Source organism: Chiloscyllium punctatum, chromosome 40, assembly GCF_047496795.1.
Source record: "Chiloscyllium punctatum isolate Juve2018m chromosome 40, sChiPun1.3, whole genome shotgun sequence".
In the NCBI taxonomy this organism is placed as follows: domain Eukaryota; kingdom Metazoa; phylum Chordata; class Chondrichthyes; order Orectolobiformes; family Hemiscylliidae; genus Chiloscyllium; species Chiloscyllium punctatum.
The window spans coordinates 6,859,439-6,878,109 of record NC_092778.1 but is presented as its reverse complement, the minus strand read 5'-3'; the positions used below and the strand labels follow the sequence as shown (position 1 = coordinate 6,878,109).

Below are 18,671 nucleotides of genomic sequence, written 5' to 3'. Positions count from 1 at the left end.
GAGAGAGAGAGAGAGAGAGAGAGAAGGGGAGAAAACGCAGAGAGAGAGAGAGAGAGAGAGAAGGGGAGAAAACGCAGAGAGAGAGAGAGAAGGGGAGAAAACGCAGAGAGAGAGAGAGAGAGAGAGAGAGAAGGGGAGAAAACGCAGAGAGAGAGAGAGAGAGAGAGAAGGGGAGAAAACGCAGAGAGAGAGAGAGAGAGAGAGAGAAGGGGAGAAAACGCAGAGAGAGAGAGAGAGAGAGAGAAGGGGAGAAAACGCAGAGAGAGAGAGAGAGAGAGGGGGAGAAAACGCAGAGAGAGAGAGAGAGAGAGAGAGAGAAGGGGAGAAAACGCAGAGAGAGAGAGAGAGAGAGAGAAGGGGAGAAAACGCAGAGAGAGAGAGAGAGAGAGAAGGGGAGAAAACGCAGAGAGAGAGAGAGAGAGAGAGAGAAGGGGAGAAAACGCAGAGAGAGAGAGAGAGAGAGAGAAGGGGAGAAAACGCAGTGAGAGAGAGAGAGAGAAGGGGAGAAAATGCAGAGAGAGTGAGAGAGAGAAGGGGAGAAAACGCAGAGAGAGAGAGAGAGAAGGGGAGAAAACGCAGAGAGAGAGAGAGAGAGAGAGAGAAGGGGAGAAAACGCAGAGAGAGAGAGAGAGAAGGGGAGAAAACGCAGAGAGAGAGAGAGAGAGAGAAGGGGAGAAAACGCAGAGAGAGAGAGAGAGAGAGAGAGAAGGGGAGAAAACGCAGAGAGAGAGAGAGAGAAGGGGAGAAAACGCAGAGAAAACGCAGAGAGAGTGAGAGAGAAGGGGAGAAAACCCAGAGAGAGAGGGGGGGGGTGGAAGAAAACCCAGAGAGAGGGGGGGGGGGGAAAAGAAAACCCAGAGAGAGAGAGAGAGAAGGGGAGAAAACCCAGAGAGAGAGAGAGAGGGGGTATGGGAAGAAAACCCAGAGAGAGAGAGAAGGGGAGAAAGCCCAGAGAGAGATCAAGTAGGCGGTAGGAAAATCTGGGGGCGGGAGTGTTGGGGTGAAATTCCGGGGGGAGAAAGGGTGAGGGGAGCGAGGGGGGAGGGGGGTGAGGGGAGCGAGGGGGAGGGGGGTGAGGGGAGCGAGGGGGAGGGGGGTGAGGGGAGCGAGGGGGAGGGGGGTGAGGGGAGCGAGGGGGAGGGGGGTGAGGGGAGCGAGGGGGAGGGGGGTGAGGGGAGCGAGGGGGAGGGGGGTGAGGGGAGCGAGGGGGAGGGGGGTGAGGGGAGCGAGGGGGAGGGGGGTGAGGGGAGCGAGGGGGAGGGGGGTGAGGGGAGCGAGGGGGAGGGGGGTGAGGGGAGCGAGGGGGAGGGGGGTGAGGGGAGCGAGGGGGAGGGGGGTGAGGGGGGGGAGGGGGGTGAGGGGAGCGAGGGGGAGGGGGGTGAGGGGAGCGAGGGGAGGGGGGTGAGGGGAGCGAGGGGGAGGGGGGAGAGGGGGGGGAGGGGGAGAGGGAGAGAGGGGGGAGGGAGGGGGAGAGGGAGAGAGGGGGGAGGGAGGGGGAGGGGGGAGAGGGGGGGGGAGGGGGAGAGGGAGAGAGGGGGGAGGGAGGGGGAGGGGGGAGAGGGGGGGGGGAGGGGGAGAGGGAGAGAGGGGGGAGGGAGGGGGAGGGGGAGGGGGGGGGAGGGGAGAGGGGGAGGAGAGGGGGGGAGGGGGAGGGGGGGGGGAGGGGAGAGGGGGGGGGGAGGGAGGGGAGTGGGGGAGGAGAGGGGGGGAGGAGGAGGGGGGGAGGGGGGAGGGGAAATGTGAAATTGCCTGAGGCTGGAATCGAACTGGGTACCTGGTGCTGTGAGGCAGCAGTATTCACCACTGAGCCACCGTGCTGCCACTTGTCATGTTCTCCTTCTGTCAATACAAACCAAAAATTCTGCAAATGACAGTATTGTAACTCCATCCAGGTGATGGAAAGCATTTTGGATGGATCTCAGTTTTACTTCTGCAGATGTGCTTGGCATCTTGTTTTGTATCGTCAATTATTTAATAAAATTGGTTCATCAGGGAATACAGATGGTTAGGAGGCTGGAGGCTGTCAGTAACTCAGGCTCGTGTGTTCAAATAGGTGATTGATGTTTTGTCATTTTTTTGCTTCTTGCAAGTAATTCAAAAATGTGACTTAAGGAATCCTCAATAGTATTGGTTTCAAGTGTTACATTTTGAATGCAATGCTGTTGTAGCATCACTGATAAGTTGAAAGCTTGAGTGAGAATTGATTTGTACAAATGTGACCTGAAAGCTGCACTTTAAGACTTAGTAGAGATTGTGTAACATAGAACATAGAACATAGAACATAGAACAATACAGCACAGAACAGGCCCTTCGGCCCACGATGTTGTGCCGAACTTCTATCCTAGATTAAGCACCCATCCATGTACCTATCCAAATGCCGCTTAAAGGTCGCCAATGAATCTGACTCTACCACTCCCACGGGCAGCGCATTCCATGCCCCCACCACTCTCTGGGTGAAGAACCCACCCCTGACATCTCCCCTATACCTTCCACCCTTCACCTTAAATTTATGTCCCCTTGTAACACTCTGTTGTACCCGGGGAAAAAGTTTCTGACTGTCTACTCTATCTATTCCTCTGATCATCTTATAAACCTCTATCAAGTCACCCCTCATCCTTCGCCGTTCCAACGAGAAAAGGCCGAGAACTCTCAACCTATCCTCGTACGACCTACTCTCCATTCCAGGCAACATCCTGGTAAATCTTCTCTGCACCCTCTCCAAAGCTTCCACATCTTTCCTAAAGTGAGGCGACCAGAACTGCACACAGTACTCCAAATGTGGCCTAACCAAAGTCCTGTACAGCTGCAACATCACCTCATGACTCTTGAATTCAATCCCTCTGCTAATGAACGATAATACTCCATAGGCCTTCTTACAAACTCTATCCACCTGAGTGGCAACCTTCAAAGATCTATGTACATAGACCCCAAGATCCCTCTGTTCCTCCACCTGACCAAGAACCCTACCATTAACCCTGTATTCCGCATTCTTATTTGTTCTTCCAAAATGGACAACTTCACACTTGGCAGGGTTGAACTCCATCTGCCACTCCTCAGCCCAGCTCTGCATCATATCTAAGTCCCTCTGCAGCCGACAACAGCCCTCCTCACTGTCCACAACTCCACCTATCTTTGTATCATCTGCAAATTTACTGACCCACCCTTCGACTCCCTCATCTAAGTCATTAATAAAAATTACAAACAGCAGAGGACCCAGAACTGATCCCTGCGGAACTCCACTTGTAACTGGACTCCATGCTGAATATTTACCATCTACTACCACTCTCTGACTTCGACCGGTTAGCCAGTTTTCTATCCAATTGGCCAAATTTCCCTCTATCCCATGCCTCCTGACTTTCCGCATAAGCCTACCATGGGGAACCTTATCAAATGCCTTACTAAAATCCATGTACACTACATCCACTGCTCTACCCTCATCCACATGCTTGGTCACCTCCTCGAAGAATTCAATAAGACTTGTAAGGCAAGACCTACCCTTCACAAATCCGTGCTGGCTGTCCCTAATCAAGCAGTGCCGTTCCAGATACTCGTAAATCCTATCCCTCAGTACCCTTTCCATTACTTTGCCTACCACAGAAGTAAGACTAACTGGCCTGTAATTCCCGGGGTTATCCCTATTCCCTTTTTTGAACAGGGGCACAACATTCGCTACTCTCCAGTCCCCTGGTACCACCCCCGTTGCCAGTGAAGACGAGAAGATCATTGCCAACGGTACTGCAATTTCCTCTCTTGCTTCCCACATAATCCTAGGATATATCCCGTCAGGCCCGGGGGACTTGTCTATCCTCAAGTTGTTCAAAATGTCCAACACATCTTCCTTCCTAACAGATATCTCTTCTAGCTTATCAGTCCGTTTCACACTCTCCTCTTCAACAATACAGTCCCTCTCGTTCGTAAATACTGAAGAGAAGTACTTGTTCAAGACCTCTCCTATCTCTTCCGACTCAATACACAGTCTCCCACCACTGTCCTTGATCAGACCTACCCTCGTTCTCGTCATTCTCAGGTTTCTCACATACGCATAGAATGCCTTGGGGTTATCCTTGATCCTATCCGCCAGGGATTTTTCATGCCCTCTCTTAGCTCTCCTAATCCCTTTCTTCAGGTCCCTTCTGGCTATCCTGTATCCCTCCACTGCTCTGTCTGAACCTTGTTTCCTCAACCTTATGTAAGCCTCCTTCTTCCTCTTTACTAGACATTCAACCTCCCTCGTCAACCAAGGCTCCCTCACACGACCATTTCTTTCCTGCCTGATCGGTACATACATATCAAGGACACGTCGTATCTGCTCCTTGAAAAAGTCCCACATTTCCACCACATCCTTCCCTGACAGCCTATGCTCCCAACGTATGCTCCTCAAATCCTGTCTTACAGCATCGTAATTTCCCTTCCCCCAATTGTAAAAACTTCCTTGTTGTGTGCACCTATCTCTCTCCATAACCAAGGTGAAAGTCACAGAATTGTGGTCGCCATCACCAAAATGTTCACCCACTAACAAGCCCACCACTTGTCCCGGTTCGTTACCGAGTACCAAATCCAATATGGCCTCCCCTCTGGTTGGACAATCTACATACTGCGTTAGAAAAGCTTCCTGGACACACTGCACAAACACCGCCCCATCCAATCTACTTGATCTAAAGAGCTTCCAATCAATATTTGGGAAGTTGAAGTCGCCCATGACTACGACCCTGTGGCTTCTGCACCTTTCCAAAATCTGTTTCCCAATCTGTTTCTCCACATCTCTGCTGCTATTGGGGGGCCTATAATAAACACCCAACAAGGTGACTGCACCTTTCCTATTTCTGACTTCAGCCCATACTACCTCCAGAGGCAGATCTCCCTCAAACTTCCTTTCTGCAGCCGTTATACCATTTCTAATTAGCAATGCCACCCCCCCTCCTTTTTTACCACCCTCCCTAATCTTACTGAAACATCTGTACCCAGGAACCTCCAACAGCCATTCCTGTCCCTCATCTATCCATGTTTCCGTGATGGCTACAACATCGTAGTCCCAGGTACCGATCCATGCCTTAAGTTCACCCACCTTATTTCTGATACTCCTTGCATTGAAGTATACGCACTTGAGCCCATCTCTGTGTCTGTAAGTAGTCCCTGTCAGTGCTACCTTCTCCACAGCCTCCCTACAGTCTTGGACATCCTGACACACAGCTAGCTTACTTGCTGGACTACAAGTCCGGATCCCATCCCCCTGCCAAATTAGTTTAAACCCCCCCGAAGAGTGCTAGCAAACCTACCCCCCAGGATATTGGTGCCCTTCTGGTTCAGGTACTTGCACTTTGGGTGAGAATGACTCACCCCTAACTACCTTTGGATATATTAGTGTAATAAATATACATGTCACGTGAGCTCAGTCCACATAGAATGATAACTGGTCTGAGAGCAAATTTCTTGTAGACCGATGCATAGTTTATTATCCTTCTTAAACTTTGGTGATTGTTTTGGTCTGTCACTGCAAATTAGGTAGTTAGTAATGACATTTTTAAAATTTCTCTGCTGTATAAAGAGGGACTTGAGCTTTCATACCTTGTGATACTAGCATTATGACTTCTCCATGTTGGGGCGTTTACTTCATTATTGACTTCGTAAGCAAATGTATGTTTTGCAGACAATGACTGTTGGTAAGATGTTTGAGAATGCGAAACATAACCACTAATTCTGACCTGTTCTGACAGTGCAATCTTTCCTTCTCTAACCCAAGGACATTAAGTTAATCGTAACTCTGTTGCCGCAAGCAACATCAAAACCTGGGATCTATAACTAAATATCACAACATCTCTCCTCAGATGTGTGCTCTTTATTGGGTAAGTTACTGTGGCTCTGGATGTACTCGTCAATAATTTGCTTCAGTAACAGGGATAACTGGCTTGTGATTCAAGAGCAGGAACCCTTTCCAATTTTTCCTTTCTAATCTCCAGGAATTGAGGTTAACGAAAGGAGCCCTACTACTGTTCCAGTTGAGTGTAGCTGAAGGATGAAACAGAGGATCTTTCTGTTTTTGTGTGGCACAGTTGTGGTGGAGAAACTTGAGCTACTCATGGAGATAGAAAAACTGTCCCTTCACAGTTGACCTTTGATGATTCCCCAGAGAGGGTCATTGATCCCCTAGTGATTTTTCTCCCAGTGTATGTGTGTGCACTATAATGGTAGATATTAGTGAGTCTCTCACACTTGGTTGTTCAGTGCAGTTACTGATCATTCTATTGGACAAGGGGAGAATCTGTGCAAAAAGTGGGTGCTTCCTCTTCCTGGCAATGGTTTTATGGCTAATACTGCAACTATTTATTTATTCATGGGTTGTGAGCATCTCTAATAACACTTAAGGTGATAATAAGTTGCCTTTTCATCCACTCCAGTCAGTGTGAAGGTTTACTCCACAGTGCTGACCATGGGAGAGCTCTAGACTTGAATAAAGGAAAAGTGAAACAGTTTAAATTGAGATGATGTGTGACTTGGTGGCAGTGTTGCCATAGATCTGGTGTCCCTGTTCATGAGGCAGTAGAGGCCTCTGGTTTAAAAGGTGCCATTGAAACTTTTAGCTTGTCCAACCTGCAGCCCTAGTGTACTGGGTGGGTGGAATGAGTGGAAGTTCAAGATGGCAGATGACCCTACTAGGCCTATCAAGTGGGCTGGTTTGTCCTGAATGGAATGAGTTGAGAAATGAAAGTGTTGTTGGCATTGCATTTGTTCAGACAAGGGGAAAGTATTTTATCACAGTCATGATCTTTGGCATGAAGCTCCATTCGTGATACAAATGCCTCTTCTGTTTTGTGCCAATTTTATGTTTTGAAAAAGGAAAAGGAAAAATATTCAATTACTTTTGTTGGAAAGTCCCAATGAGGCATTGTAAGTTTGACAGAGTAAGGGCTAAACCTGTAACTGCAGGGAGGAAGCTAATGAATCTGTCTTTAATAGATTTCAAGGTTGTTAGTACTGTGAAATCAGACTTTGTCTTGTGATCATTCAATAAACATACTGTGTCCAAGTTTGACCATGCACCATCCTACCATAGGACCACTGTGTACCTACACCAGAGGTTCGGGCCAATTTGTACAGGGTAATAACATTGGCTTGCCTGGACAGACTGACCATTAAACCTTTAATAAAGATTACTGTCAACTGGCAGCCCTGGCGATGACTACTCCATGTTACCGTCTGAACGAGACACTCCCAATAATTTTTTTTTAAAGTCGCACCTTAAATTTGGTCTCAGCTACTGAAAATGCTGCTTCATTTACCTCCGATTGGTATAAAGTTGATATGATTGTAGTTGTACCTGTGCGAATTCATAATACAGTGGTGGTGTAGCATTTCAAGTTTACATGTGAGCCTCTCCCTGTCACTGTAGGACTTGTCATGATTTGATAAGCTATAATCCTTGCTGAAGTGCTGGATCCACCACAAAGTGTGAAGTACAGACATTTGCTGTCTCAGTAAGTGCTGAAGTGTTCACTTGTAAAATTGAGAAAATTTGTCACTTCCATTGTATGAAACAGTTGCTGCATTGGCAACTGCAGTTCAAGACTAACCTTGCCTTCATGAGAGCTATTAATTTTAGTTTGTTGCTAAAACATTCAGGATAAACAACCTGTTGCATGAGTATAATTGCTGTTTGGCTAATAAGCTTCTAACCTGGCTGAGGAGTTGGAACATCGTTACTTCAGTGAAGTCTTCCTGCAAGCCTGTACCTGTCAATAAAAACAAGGCACTGCGGATGCTAGAAATCTGAAGCAAAAGCCAAAAGTGCTGGAGAAAAATCAGGTCTGGCAGCATATGTAGAGAAAAAAGTTAATGGTTCAAGTCCAGTGGCTTCTGTCAGAACTGAAAATAGTTGGGAGAGGGTGATATTGGTACTTATGGTGATGATGGGTTGAGGAGTGAATAGAGTATTGGAGACTGTGTCCAGCAAGAGACCATAAAAGGGATATGTAAGCAAAGAGATGGCTGTTAATTGCTCTATTTGCCTGTCTCTATTCTCTCTCTCTCTGACACTGTTTTTATGTATTCTATCCATTCTCTCATTCCCTATGTCCGTCAGCATAAATAGTACCTGTACCCAGTTATTTTCAGTTCGAACAAAGGATCACTGGACTCAAAACGTTAACTGTTTCTTGCTATTATCTACTAAAATTCCTCACTATTTCAAAGTAAACTTTTCAAAAATAATGCCGTTTATTTTCTGTACTGCATATTGTTGCCTTAACCCTCTGATCACTGTCATCTCTCCTCTCACCTTCAAGCAAGCATGTTCATTGGTCTCAGTAATAAAAATCCCATTCGCCCAGCGGCCTCTGCCACTTCCCTGACTTTCATGCTCACCAGTCCAAACTCTAGTTACCTTGCCCTAGCCATAAACTTGGATCTTTCTCTCATAACTCTATCTTCACCAGTGTATTGGCTGCCACTGCAAGTGATTTTCTCTAATTTTCTTTATTATTGTAATAGAACATAGAACATAGAAAAATACAGCGCAGTACAGGCCCTTCGGCCCTCGATGTTGCGCCGACCGAAGCCTACCTAACCTACACTAGCCCAATAACCTGCATATGCTTGTCCAATGCCTGCTTAAATGACCATAAAGAGGGAGAGTCCTCTTAATAGGCCTGACAATCTACATCACAATACTAAAGGAGGTGGCTTTGGCAATAGATGCATTGGTAGTTATCTCCCAAAAATTCTACAGATTCTGGAACAATCCTGGCAGATTGGGGAGTGACAAATGTAACCCCATCGCATTTTTTAAAAAAAACACAGGGATTTGGATGTTTTTAACCTAACATCAGTTGTTGGAAAAATGGTGGAAGTCTGTTGTAAAGAGTATGATGTTAGAAAATATCAAAGGGATTAGACAAAGGGATTTTGCAGCTTGCCACTTACTATTTTCTAACAAACTCTGTCAAATGGCTTTCCTCACTAGCTGCCTGCATTGACTGGTCAGCCATTCCCCCTCTGACTGCATGTAACCTGTGAGTGATCACTTAAAAAAAAAGTGCTATCTAAGTAACTCTGTTTTGCAAATGTACTGTTGTCTCAAGCTGCAAAATCGTGTGCTCAAACTGATCAAACCGGTGACATTTTTCTCTATCTCTTGAACCCTCTTCATCTCTACAACTCTTGAGGCATTGCACAGATCTCATTCTGGTGTCTTGTACATCCAGTTTTAGTTGTTCCACTATTGACAGCCCTGCCTTTGGCAGCCTTGGCTATAAACTCTTCATCCTCCTCCCTAAACCATCCCTGCTCCCTTTAAGATGCTTCTTAAATCCTACCTCTTTTACCTGTAAACACTGTGACTGTGTCAAATTGTTGTTTTCTAAAACTCTTAAGGACTTTTGTTATACTAAAGAAAATTCAAACTGTTGTAAATACATTGAGCAATTGCTTGGTTTTGTGACCCAAAATGTTGTACAGTCATACTTTATCCCTTTGCAGTCCCTGGTTGTCCTCTATATTTTCCAGTATCGGCTCTGAGGCTATAGCTGAACCATAGAGTCAGAGTGTCCTACAGCTCAGAGACAGGCCCTTTGGTCCAAACTGGTTCATGCTGACCAAATGTCCATCCACGCTAACCCATTTCCCTGCACTTGGCCCATATTCTTCTGAATCTTTTCTATCCATGTATTTGTTCAAATGTCTTTTAAATGTTATTAATGTCAACCACTTCCACTGGCAGCTCATTCCATATGGGTGCCACCTTCTGTGTAAAGAAGAATGTCGCCCCTCAGGTTCCCTTTTATTCTTTCCTCTCTAGGCTAAAACTGATGCGCTCTGGTCATTGATTCCCAACCCTCGGAAAAAGACAAAGTGCATTCATCCTATCCATGCTTCTCATGATCTTACGCACTTCTGTAACCCCCCCAGTCTCCTATGTTCTAAAGAAAAAAGTCCCAGCTTGCCCAACCTCTCCCAATAATTCAGACCTTGGAAATTTCTTCTGCACACTTTTCCAGTTAAATAACAATCTTCCTATAGCAAAGTGACCAAAACTAAACACAGTACTCCAGTTGAGGACCCACTAACATCCTGTACAGCATCCTATTTGATAGTTTTGTGGCATAGGTTGGAGTGTAAACAGAGCCACAACACTCCTGCCCCCTTTCTCTTTGGTGCCTCATGTTAAATGTAAACATCGAATGTTGCAAATGACTTGATGAAGAAAATCACTGATAAAGGAAAATCTCAGAACCAAGGGCTGGATAGTATAACATGTCAACATCTGAAATGAGAATCTCTCTTGGGAAGGAACTTAAGGCCAATATGAAAACAATACAGCTGTTTTTGTTGAATAACTTCTCCATATCACTCCAGTAAGAGCGGTTTGGGGTTATTATGACATTTGGCAGTGGTGTAAGCTAACAAGTAGAAACAAAAATATTTATTACTAAATATATCCATACTTCTAATCCAGTTTAGCATCACCTTTTGTAGCTACATTGATTTCAGCAGTTATTTCCAGTAAACATGTTTTTATTCCCATTGGTGTTTTCAGCACATGCTACACCAGTGTTTCTCCTCAGAATTTCTGTAAACATGTTTTAAGTTGAAAGTTTAGTTTTCATTGGCTCGGTCAAATAAAATTTAAATTGATTTTCCTGGCAAGTAAAGTAAATGTTAAAACTAAATTTGCCTTCAAAACCTGATGAGTATAATACTGTGGATCTGGTTCACCTTCTGGTGCCCCTTCCAAGCTCTCTCTGTTCACATTAGATGGAAAACTGTCAATATTGATCTTGGCAAGTATATATCAACCAAGTCTGAGTCTTGGCCATGGCTTTTACAGTAGCAGTCGAGAATGGGAGCACTAGTTTGTTTTTCTTCATGTTCCTTCTAACTCACGTTCCTGTGAGTCAACTGACAGGCTGGCAGCTGATGTATTATTTGGATCTAAATTCTTTGTAGAAGTGTGTGGTGCTGGAAAAGCACAGCCGATCGGGCAGCATCTAAGGAGCAGGAAAATCAACATTTCGAGTATAAGCCCTTCATCAGACCTATGCTTGAAATGTTGATTCTCCTGCTCCTGCTCCAGCACCACAGTCTTCGAATCTGATCTCCAGCATCGGTCGTCCTCACTTTCTCCCATCAAAACTTTGTGGCTATATGGCTTGATTCACTTCAACCATTGGAAATAATTTAAATTAGTTTAAATTTATAGCAAGTGCTGCACAATGTATAGTGACCGTTAATGAAATAGTATTAGCGTCAAAGGAGGCTATGTTTATCTTATTCAATCAACTTGGTTCATGGCAATATTTGATCTTTTCTCAGATGGTTACTCCATATCTGTTCAAAGCTGAAAATAAGCTGTAGAAACCATTTGAGTGGGAATTTCTTTGGGTTCAGAAATGGTCATTCTCACATGTTGTGATATATCCTGCCCCACAGAGGAACATTGCCTCCTGATCAATTCTTCCTTCAACACATTTGAAAGTGTGTTTGCTTAAACCTGGCTGGTACTGTAAGAACCAGTCAACATGGAAGTAATTTTGTTGTAATAAAAACAGAAAATGTTAGTCAAACTTGGATGCTGCAGCCTCTTTGGAAGAAGAAACCGTCAGTGTTTCAAATCTGAAGACTTCACAATCCAGTAATTGTGCCCTCCAGTTATCTGAATTCTCCTGAAATTCTATATGGATATTAATCCTACTGTTAGCCCTTTTAATATATATGGTACCTGATATAGTTTGGAGAGAAAATTGTCCATTATATTAAAACAAATCAAAGACTATTCACTGAATTGTCGATGTTTGAAACTATAATCCTAACTCTCCTTTAGCTTCTCCTTTTTAATATTACCATGATTGTTGTAAAATGAATAAATTCTTATCTTAATTAAAACAAGTATAATGAAATTCGTCAAATTGATGTATTTTGCTCTTGGGGATTGCTACTGGATCCTGCAGTAAGCTTGTATGTCAGGAAAAAATTTTTTTGACAAATTCCCAGTGGATTGGTGAGATGTTTGAGTACTGAGCAACTCTAGTGCAGTGATGCCCATTGTGGACCAGTAGATCATGCTTCCTGCAGACAGTTTTAGTAAATACTCCCTGAGTATTGGAAGAGGACAAATAACTGGTACCGGCTAGGTAGTTGTAAGCAATGACCCTGCAGTAGACATGAAGTGGAAAGGAACACGACAGATCCTCTTGCAGTGGAAGAATGCAGTAATTATGAAAGTTGGATCTGTAGTGTTGGGTGGTCTACATTTGAAGTGTGCTGGCACTGGTGTTCTGGCAAACTGCATAACTAGGGAAATAGAATGGGTTTTAAATTAAATAGTGGGAACAATGACCCATATTTGGGAATTTATGATGAGTGGGGTAAAAGGCACCAGAAGAAGAAATTAATGTGGAAAATAAGGCCCGTTGCCCAAGATGGAGCATTTAACTCTAAGTACTGTCGAGTTGGACATTTACTGTATTTTTTTTCATTTTTCTGCCTTTATATTCTGTTTTGTTTAGTTTTTGTGTTGTAAGATGGCGCCAGACAGTGGCAACACTGCATAACACTTTGCTGTATATTGTAATAAGATTCAAGTGACAATAAATAAAATTGCTATTCAAAAAGGGAGGGAGGCAGAAAACAAGCAAGTTAGCTTAACAGCTGTCACAGGGAAAATGTTAAAAGCTATTATTTAAGATGTTATAACAGTGTAGTTGGATAAGTTTGAAGTAATTAGCCAGAGCCAGCATCATTTTGCCAAAGGGAAATCATGTTTAACTAATTTAGAGTCATAGTCATAGTGAGACAGCATGGAAACAGACCCTTTGGTCCAACTCCTCCATATCCTAAACTGATCTACTCCCTTTTACTAGCATTTGGCCCATATCCCTCTAAACCCTTCCTATTCATATACCCATCCTGGAGCATTTTAAATAAAATGTTGCAATTGTGTCCACCACCACCACTTCCCCAATAGTTCATTCCATACACACACCACCCTCTGCATTAAAAAGTTGCCCCTTAAATCTCTTTTAAATCTTTCCCTTTTCGCCTTCAAGCCTGTACCCTCTAGTTTTGAACTCCCCTACCCTGGGGAAAAGTATTGGCTATTTATCCTATCCATGCCCCTCATAATTTTATAAACATCTCTAAGGTCATACCTCAGTCTCTGATGATCCAGGGAGCTAGGTCCCAGATTATTCAGCCTCTCACAACAGCTTAAATCTTCCAATCATGGCAGCATCCTTGTAAATCTTTTCTGAACCTTTTCAAGTTTACCAGCACCTTTTCTATAACAAGAAGACCAGAATTGAATGCAATATTCTACAGATTCAACATAACTTCCCAACTCCAGTAACCAGTTGTCTGATCAATGTCTGATCAATAAAGGCAAGCATGCCAAATGACTGCTTGACCACTGTCTATCGGTGAGTCCACTTCCAAGGAAAATGTGCACCTCCATCCCGATGTCCCTTTGTTCGGCAGCACTCCTCAGGACTCTACCATCAACTATATCAGTTGTGCCCTGATTTGCCTTACCAACATGCTCTACCTTAAATCTAGCTAAATGAACCCCCATCTGTCACTTCTTGGTCCATTGGCCCATCTGATCAAGGTCCTGTTGTACTGTCAGATAACCTCCTTGACTGTTCACAATATCTTAATTTTGGTGTCATTTGCAAACTTACTATACTTTCTATATTCACATTCAAATAATTTATACAATGACGAAAGGTGTGGTCACAGACCTCCAGTCTGAAAAACAACCCTCTACGACCAGCTTCTGTCTCCTATCTTCAGGCCAATTTTGTGTTCAGTTGGCTAGCTCCCCCGAGATTCCACGTGATCTAATCTTGCTAACTAGTCTACTATGCAGAATCTTGTCAAATGCCTTGCTGAAGTCCATACAGACAATGCCTACCGCTCTGCCTTCATCAATCGTTGTCACTTCTTCAAAAAAACTCAGTCAAGTTAGTGAGACATGATTTTCCATGCACAAAGTCACGTTGACATTCCCTAATCAGTCCTTGCCTTTCCAAATGCATGTAAATTCTGCCAGTCAGAATTCTCGCCAATAACTTACCCACCACTGACAGCCTCACTGGTCTATAGTTCCCTTGCTTTTCCTTATCACCTTTTTTACATCATGGCACGGCCTTAGCCAACCTTCCAGCAATCTCTTCCCTAGCTTCGCACAAAGTTCTGGGATGCACCTGATCACATCCTGGGGATTTTTCCACCTTTATGCATTTTAAGACATCCAGCACCACCACCTATTTTAAGTGGACACTTTGTCAAGATATCATTATTTCCCCAAGTTCTCTAGCTCCAATGTCGTCCTCCACAGTACATACTGATGATAAAAATACGCATTTAGTATCTCACCCAACTCTTGTTCCACTCAAGAATGGCCCTGTACTTACCCTAGGTACTCTTTCCCTTAGTGTATTTGTAGAATATGTTTGGATTTTCCTTAACCCTATTTGCCAAAGCTATCTCGTGTATGCTTTCTGCACTCCTGGTTTCCTTCTGCAGTAGACTCCCACTACCCTTATATTCCTCGAGGGATTCACTTCATCCCAGCTGTCTATACCTGACATAAGCCTCCTCCTTTTTCTTGACCAGAGCCTCAATCTCTCTTGTCATCCAGCATTCCCTGCAGCTACCAGACTTATCCTTCACACTAATAAGAACACAGTCTCTGAACTCTGATTATCTCATTTTTAAAGGCCTCTCACTTTCCAACTGTCCCTTTACCTGCAAAAGCCTCTCCCAATCAACTTTTGAAAGTTCTTGCCTAATACCATCAAAATTGGCCTTACTCCAATTTAGAACTTGAATTTTTAGATCAGATATATCCTTTTCCATAACTATTTTGAAACTAGACTTAAGATCACTGGCGCCAAAGTGCTCCCCAACTGACACCTTAGTCATTTGCCCTGCTTTATTTCCAAGAAAAGGTTAAGTTTTGCTCCACCTCTAGTAGGTACATCCACGTACTGAATAAGAAAGTTTTCTTGTACACACATCACAAATTAGATTAGATTACATTACAGTGTGGAAACAGGCCTTCGGCCCAACAAGTCCACACCGACCCGCCGAAGTGTAACCCACCCAGACCCCTACATTTACCCCTTACCTAATTCCTCTCCATCCAAGCCCTTAACACTATGGCAGTCCCAGTCTGCATTTGGCAAGTTAAAATCCCCTACCATTACAGCTCTATTATTCTTACAGATATCTGGGATCTTTTTACATATTTGCTTCTCAGCCCTTTCCTGCTTCTCAGTTCCACCCATGTAACTTCACTAGATGTTTTCCCATGTATATCTAAGTACAGCTGTAATGTTATCCTGAACCAAGAATGCCATTCCCCCTCCTCTCTTGTCTCCCTTCCTATAGCATTTACAAGCTGGCACATTATGCTGTCAGTCCTGCCCCTCCCTGAGCCCCATTTCTACAATAGCTATGAAATCCCAATCGCACATTCTCAACCATGCCTTGAGTTCATCTGCATTACCTGTCAGGCCTCTTCCATTTAAATAAATGGAGTTTAATTGATCAGTCTTACCTTGTTCTCTGCTTTGCTCTTGCCTGCCTTGACTATTTAATGTGCTCCTCTTCTCTATTGTACCAGCCTCAAAGAACAAAGAAAATTTACAGCCCAGGAGCAGGCCCTTTGGCCCTCCAAACCTGATCCAATCCAAATCCACTGTCTAAACCTGTCACCCAATTCCTAAGTTTCTGTATCCCTCTGCTCCCCACCTACTCATGCATCTGTCCAGATGCATCTTAAATGAATCTACCGTACCTGCCTCTACTACCTCTGCTGGCAACGCATTCCAGGCACCTAGCACCCTCTGTGTAAAGGACTTGCCGCATGTATCCCCCTTAAACCTTTCATCTCTCACCTTGAAAACGTGACTTTTTGTTATTGAATCCTTAACCCTGGGAAAAAGCTCATCTCTATTGACCCTGTTCATACCCTTCATGATTTTGTAGACCTCAGTCAGGTTCCCCCCTCAATCTCCTTTTTTTCTATTGATAACAAACCTACTAAACTTCTCTTCATAGCTAGCACCTCCATACCAGGCAACATCCTCGTAAACCTTCTCTGCACCCTCTCCAAAGCGTCCACATCCTTTTGGTAATGTGGCGACCAGAACTGTACACAGTATTCTAAATGTGGGCCGAATCAATGTCTTGTCCAATTTTAACATGACCTGCCAGCTCTTACATTTGATACCCCATTCGATGAAGGAAAGCATACCATATGCCGCCTTGACCACCCTATCCACCTGTATAGCAACCTTCAGGGTACAATGGACCTGAGCTCCTTGATCTCTCTGCTCATCAACTTTTCCCAAGGCTCTTCCATTTAATTTGCTGTCTAATTTGACTTCCCAAAATGCATCACCTCGCATTTGCCTGGATTGAACTCCATCTGTCACTTCTCCTCCCACCTTGCCAGTCTGTCTATATTCGGCTGTATTTTGATAGTCCTCTATGCTTTCTGCTACTCCACCAATCTTCATGTCATCTGCAAACTTGCTGATCATACCAACAGTGCCCTCTTCCAGATCATTTATGTTTAACACGAACAACAGTGGCCCCAGCACTGATCCTTGTGGAACACCACGGGTCACCTTTCTCCATTTTGAGAAACTCCCTTCAACTACTACGGTCTCCTGTTGCTCAAGCAGTTCTTTATCCACCTAGCTAGAACACCCTGCACATCATGTGACTTCATTTTCTCCATTAGTTTACCATGGGGAACCTTATCAAACATCTTAAAGTCAATGTATGTGGCATCTACAGCCCTTCCTTCATCTATCAACTTGGCCACTTCCTCAAAGAATTCTATTAAGTTGGTAAGGCACAATCTCCTCCACACAAAACCATGTTGTCTCTCACTGAGAAGCTCATTCATTTCCAAATATAAATAGATCTTATCCCTCAGTACCTTCTCCAGCAACTTTCCTACCACTGACATCAGGCTTATTGGTCTGTAGTCCCCCGGAATATCCCTGCTACTCCTCTTGTACAGGGGGACAACATGAGCAACCCTCAAGTCCTCCAGCACCTCATCTGTGTTTAAGGATGCTACAAAGGTATCTGTCAGGGTCCCAGCTATTTCCTCTCTCGCCTCCCTCTGTAACCTGGGATAGATCCCATCCTGTCCTCCTTAATAACCTCTAGCCTACCCAACACCCCTTCCCTACTTATGTCAACGTGATCCAGAGTAATCAAACTTCTATCTCTAATCTCAGCATTCATCATGTTCCTCTCCTCAGTGAACAGTGATGCAAAATAATCATTCAGAATCTCACCCATTTTCTCAGATTCAACACGCAGCCTTCCTTCCTTATCCTTTCTCTAGTTACCTGCTTGCTTATATAAGAATAAAAGTATTTGAGATTCTCCTTAATTGTGCTCGCGAAAGCTATTTCATGATCCCTTTTAGCCTGCTTGATTCCTCGTTTAAGACTGGTCCTACTCTCCCGATATTCCTCCAGGGCCTGTTCTGTTCTTACCTGCCTGGACATTATGTACACTTCCCTTTTCCTCTTGGCGAGTCATACGATTTCTCCTGTCATCCACGGTTCATGAATCTTGCCTTTCCTATCCTTTGCTTTCAATGGGACATGCCTATCCTGCACTATCTTTAACCTATCTTTGAAAACTTCCCACATATCAAATGTGGACTTCCCTTCAAATAGCTGTGTCCAATCCACATTTCCCAGCTCTTGCCAAATTTTGACATAATTGGCCTTGGCCTAGTTTAGTACTCTTCCCTTAGGACAACTCATCCTTGTCTACGAGTATTCTAAAACTTGCAGAATTGTGGTCACTGTTCCCAATGAAATCCTCCACCACAATTTCTACCACCTGGCCTGGCTCATTCCCCAACACCAGGTCCAATATGGCCCCTTCCCTCGTCATTGACATACTGCTCTAGAAAACTCTCCTGGGCGCTTCTTACAAATTCTGTCCCATCCAGACCTCTGACGCTAAGTGTATCCCATCTGAGTCGTCATTCTTTAAAAGTGCTTACTAAAAGTTGTTAAGGCTGAGTTGTTAAGGCTGAGTCGTGAAGCATATTCAAGGCTGTGATAGATGTTTAATCAGTAGGGGATTCAAAAGTAATGGGGAGAAGGCAGGAAGATCAGCCATGATTTGGTTGAACAACAGACTTGATGGGTCAGTAGCCTATTTCTGCCCCATGTCTTATGACCCTGTGGTAGCTGGTGTGAAAATCAAATACTTCAAAATCCCAGCAGTTCCAGATTTGCATTGAGTGTAACCTGAAGTGAATCTCAACCTTTGAATCAATTTTGAAGTCTTATTGACAAACTTCTCCATGGACCCAATATCCATCCCAAGGTATTAATGTATATTGTCTCTATAGCAGTGTAACGCTTGCTGACTGCCAACACTGAATTGTCAGAGTACATTGTGTATAGAACTTCAAATAATCAAACTCATGTATGCCGTTGCAGGTAACGAGCAGAAAAGTCAGGTTTGAACATACCAGCACCTGAGCAATAATACCGACCGGATACACGTCTCAAAATGGAGTTTCCTGAATTGGGACAACATTGTTCAGAGAATTCTTGCAAAAGGCTGGGTAACGGTGAAAATTTCACCAAAATATTAATCATCATTCAAACATTTCGCTGCTGCATTTTTTT

General features: G+C 44.1%; 1 protein-coding gene across 4 annotated transcripts in view; it reads left to right on the top strand.

Moving 5' to 3' along the window:
• Nucleotides 1-18,671, top strand: part of zfand2a (zinc finger, AN1-type domain 2A) — a 50,769-nt gene that overhangs the window by 5,102 nt on the left and 26,996 nt on the right. The window contains exons 2-3 of one of the 4 annotated variants that reach the window (XM_072559256.1): nucleotides 7,388-7,472; nucleotides 18,480-18,613. The exons of 1 other annotated variant lie outside the window; for it this stretch is intronic. In XM_072559256.1, coding sequence (XP_072415357.1) covers nucleotides 18,553-18,613 — 61 coding nt within the window. In that variant the 5' untranslated portion in view covers nucleotides 7,388-7,472; nucleotides 18,480-18,552. The remainder of the gene's footprint in view (nucleotides 1-7,387; nucleotides 7,473-18,479; nucleotides 18,614-18,671) is intronic. 2 more of the 4 variants (XM_072559257.1, XM_072559255.1) reach the window with 2 other exon arrangements.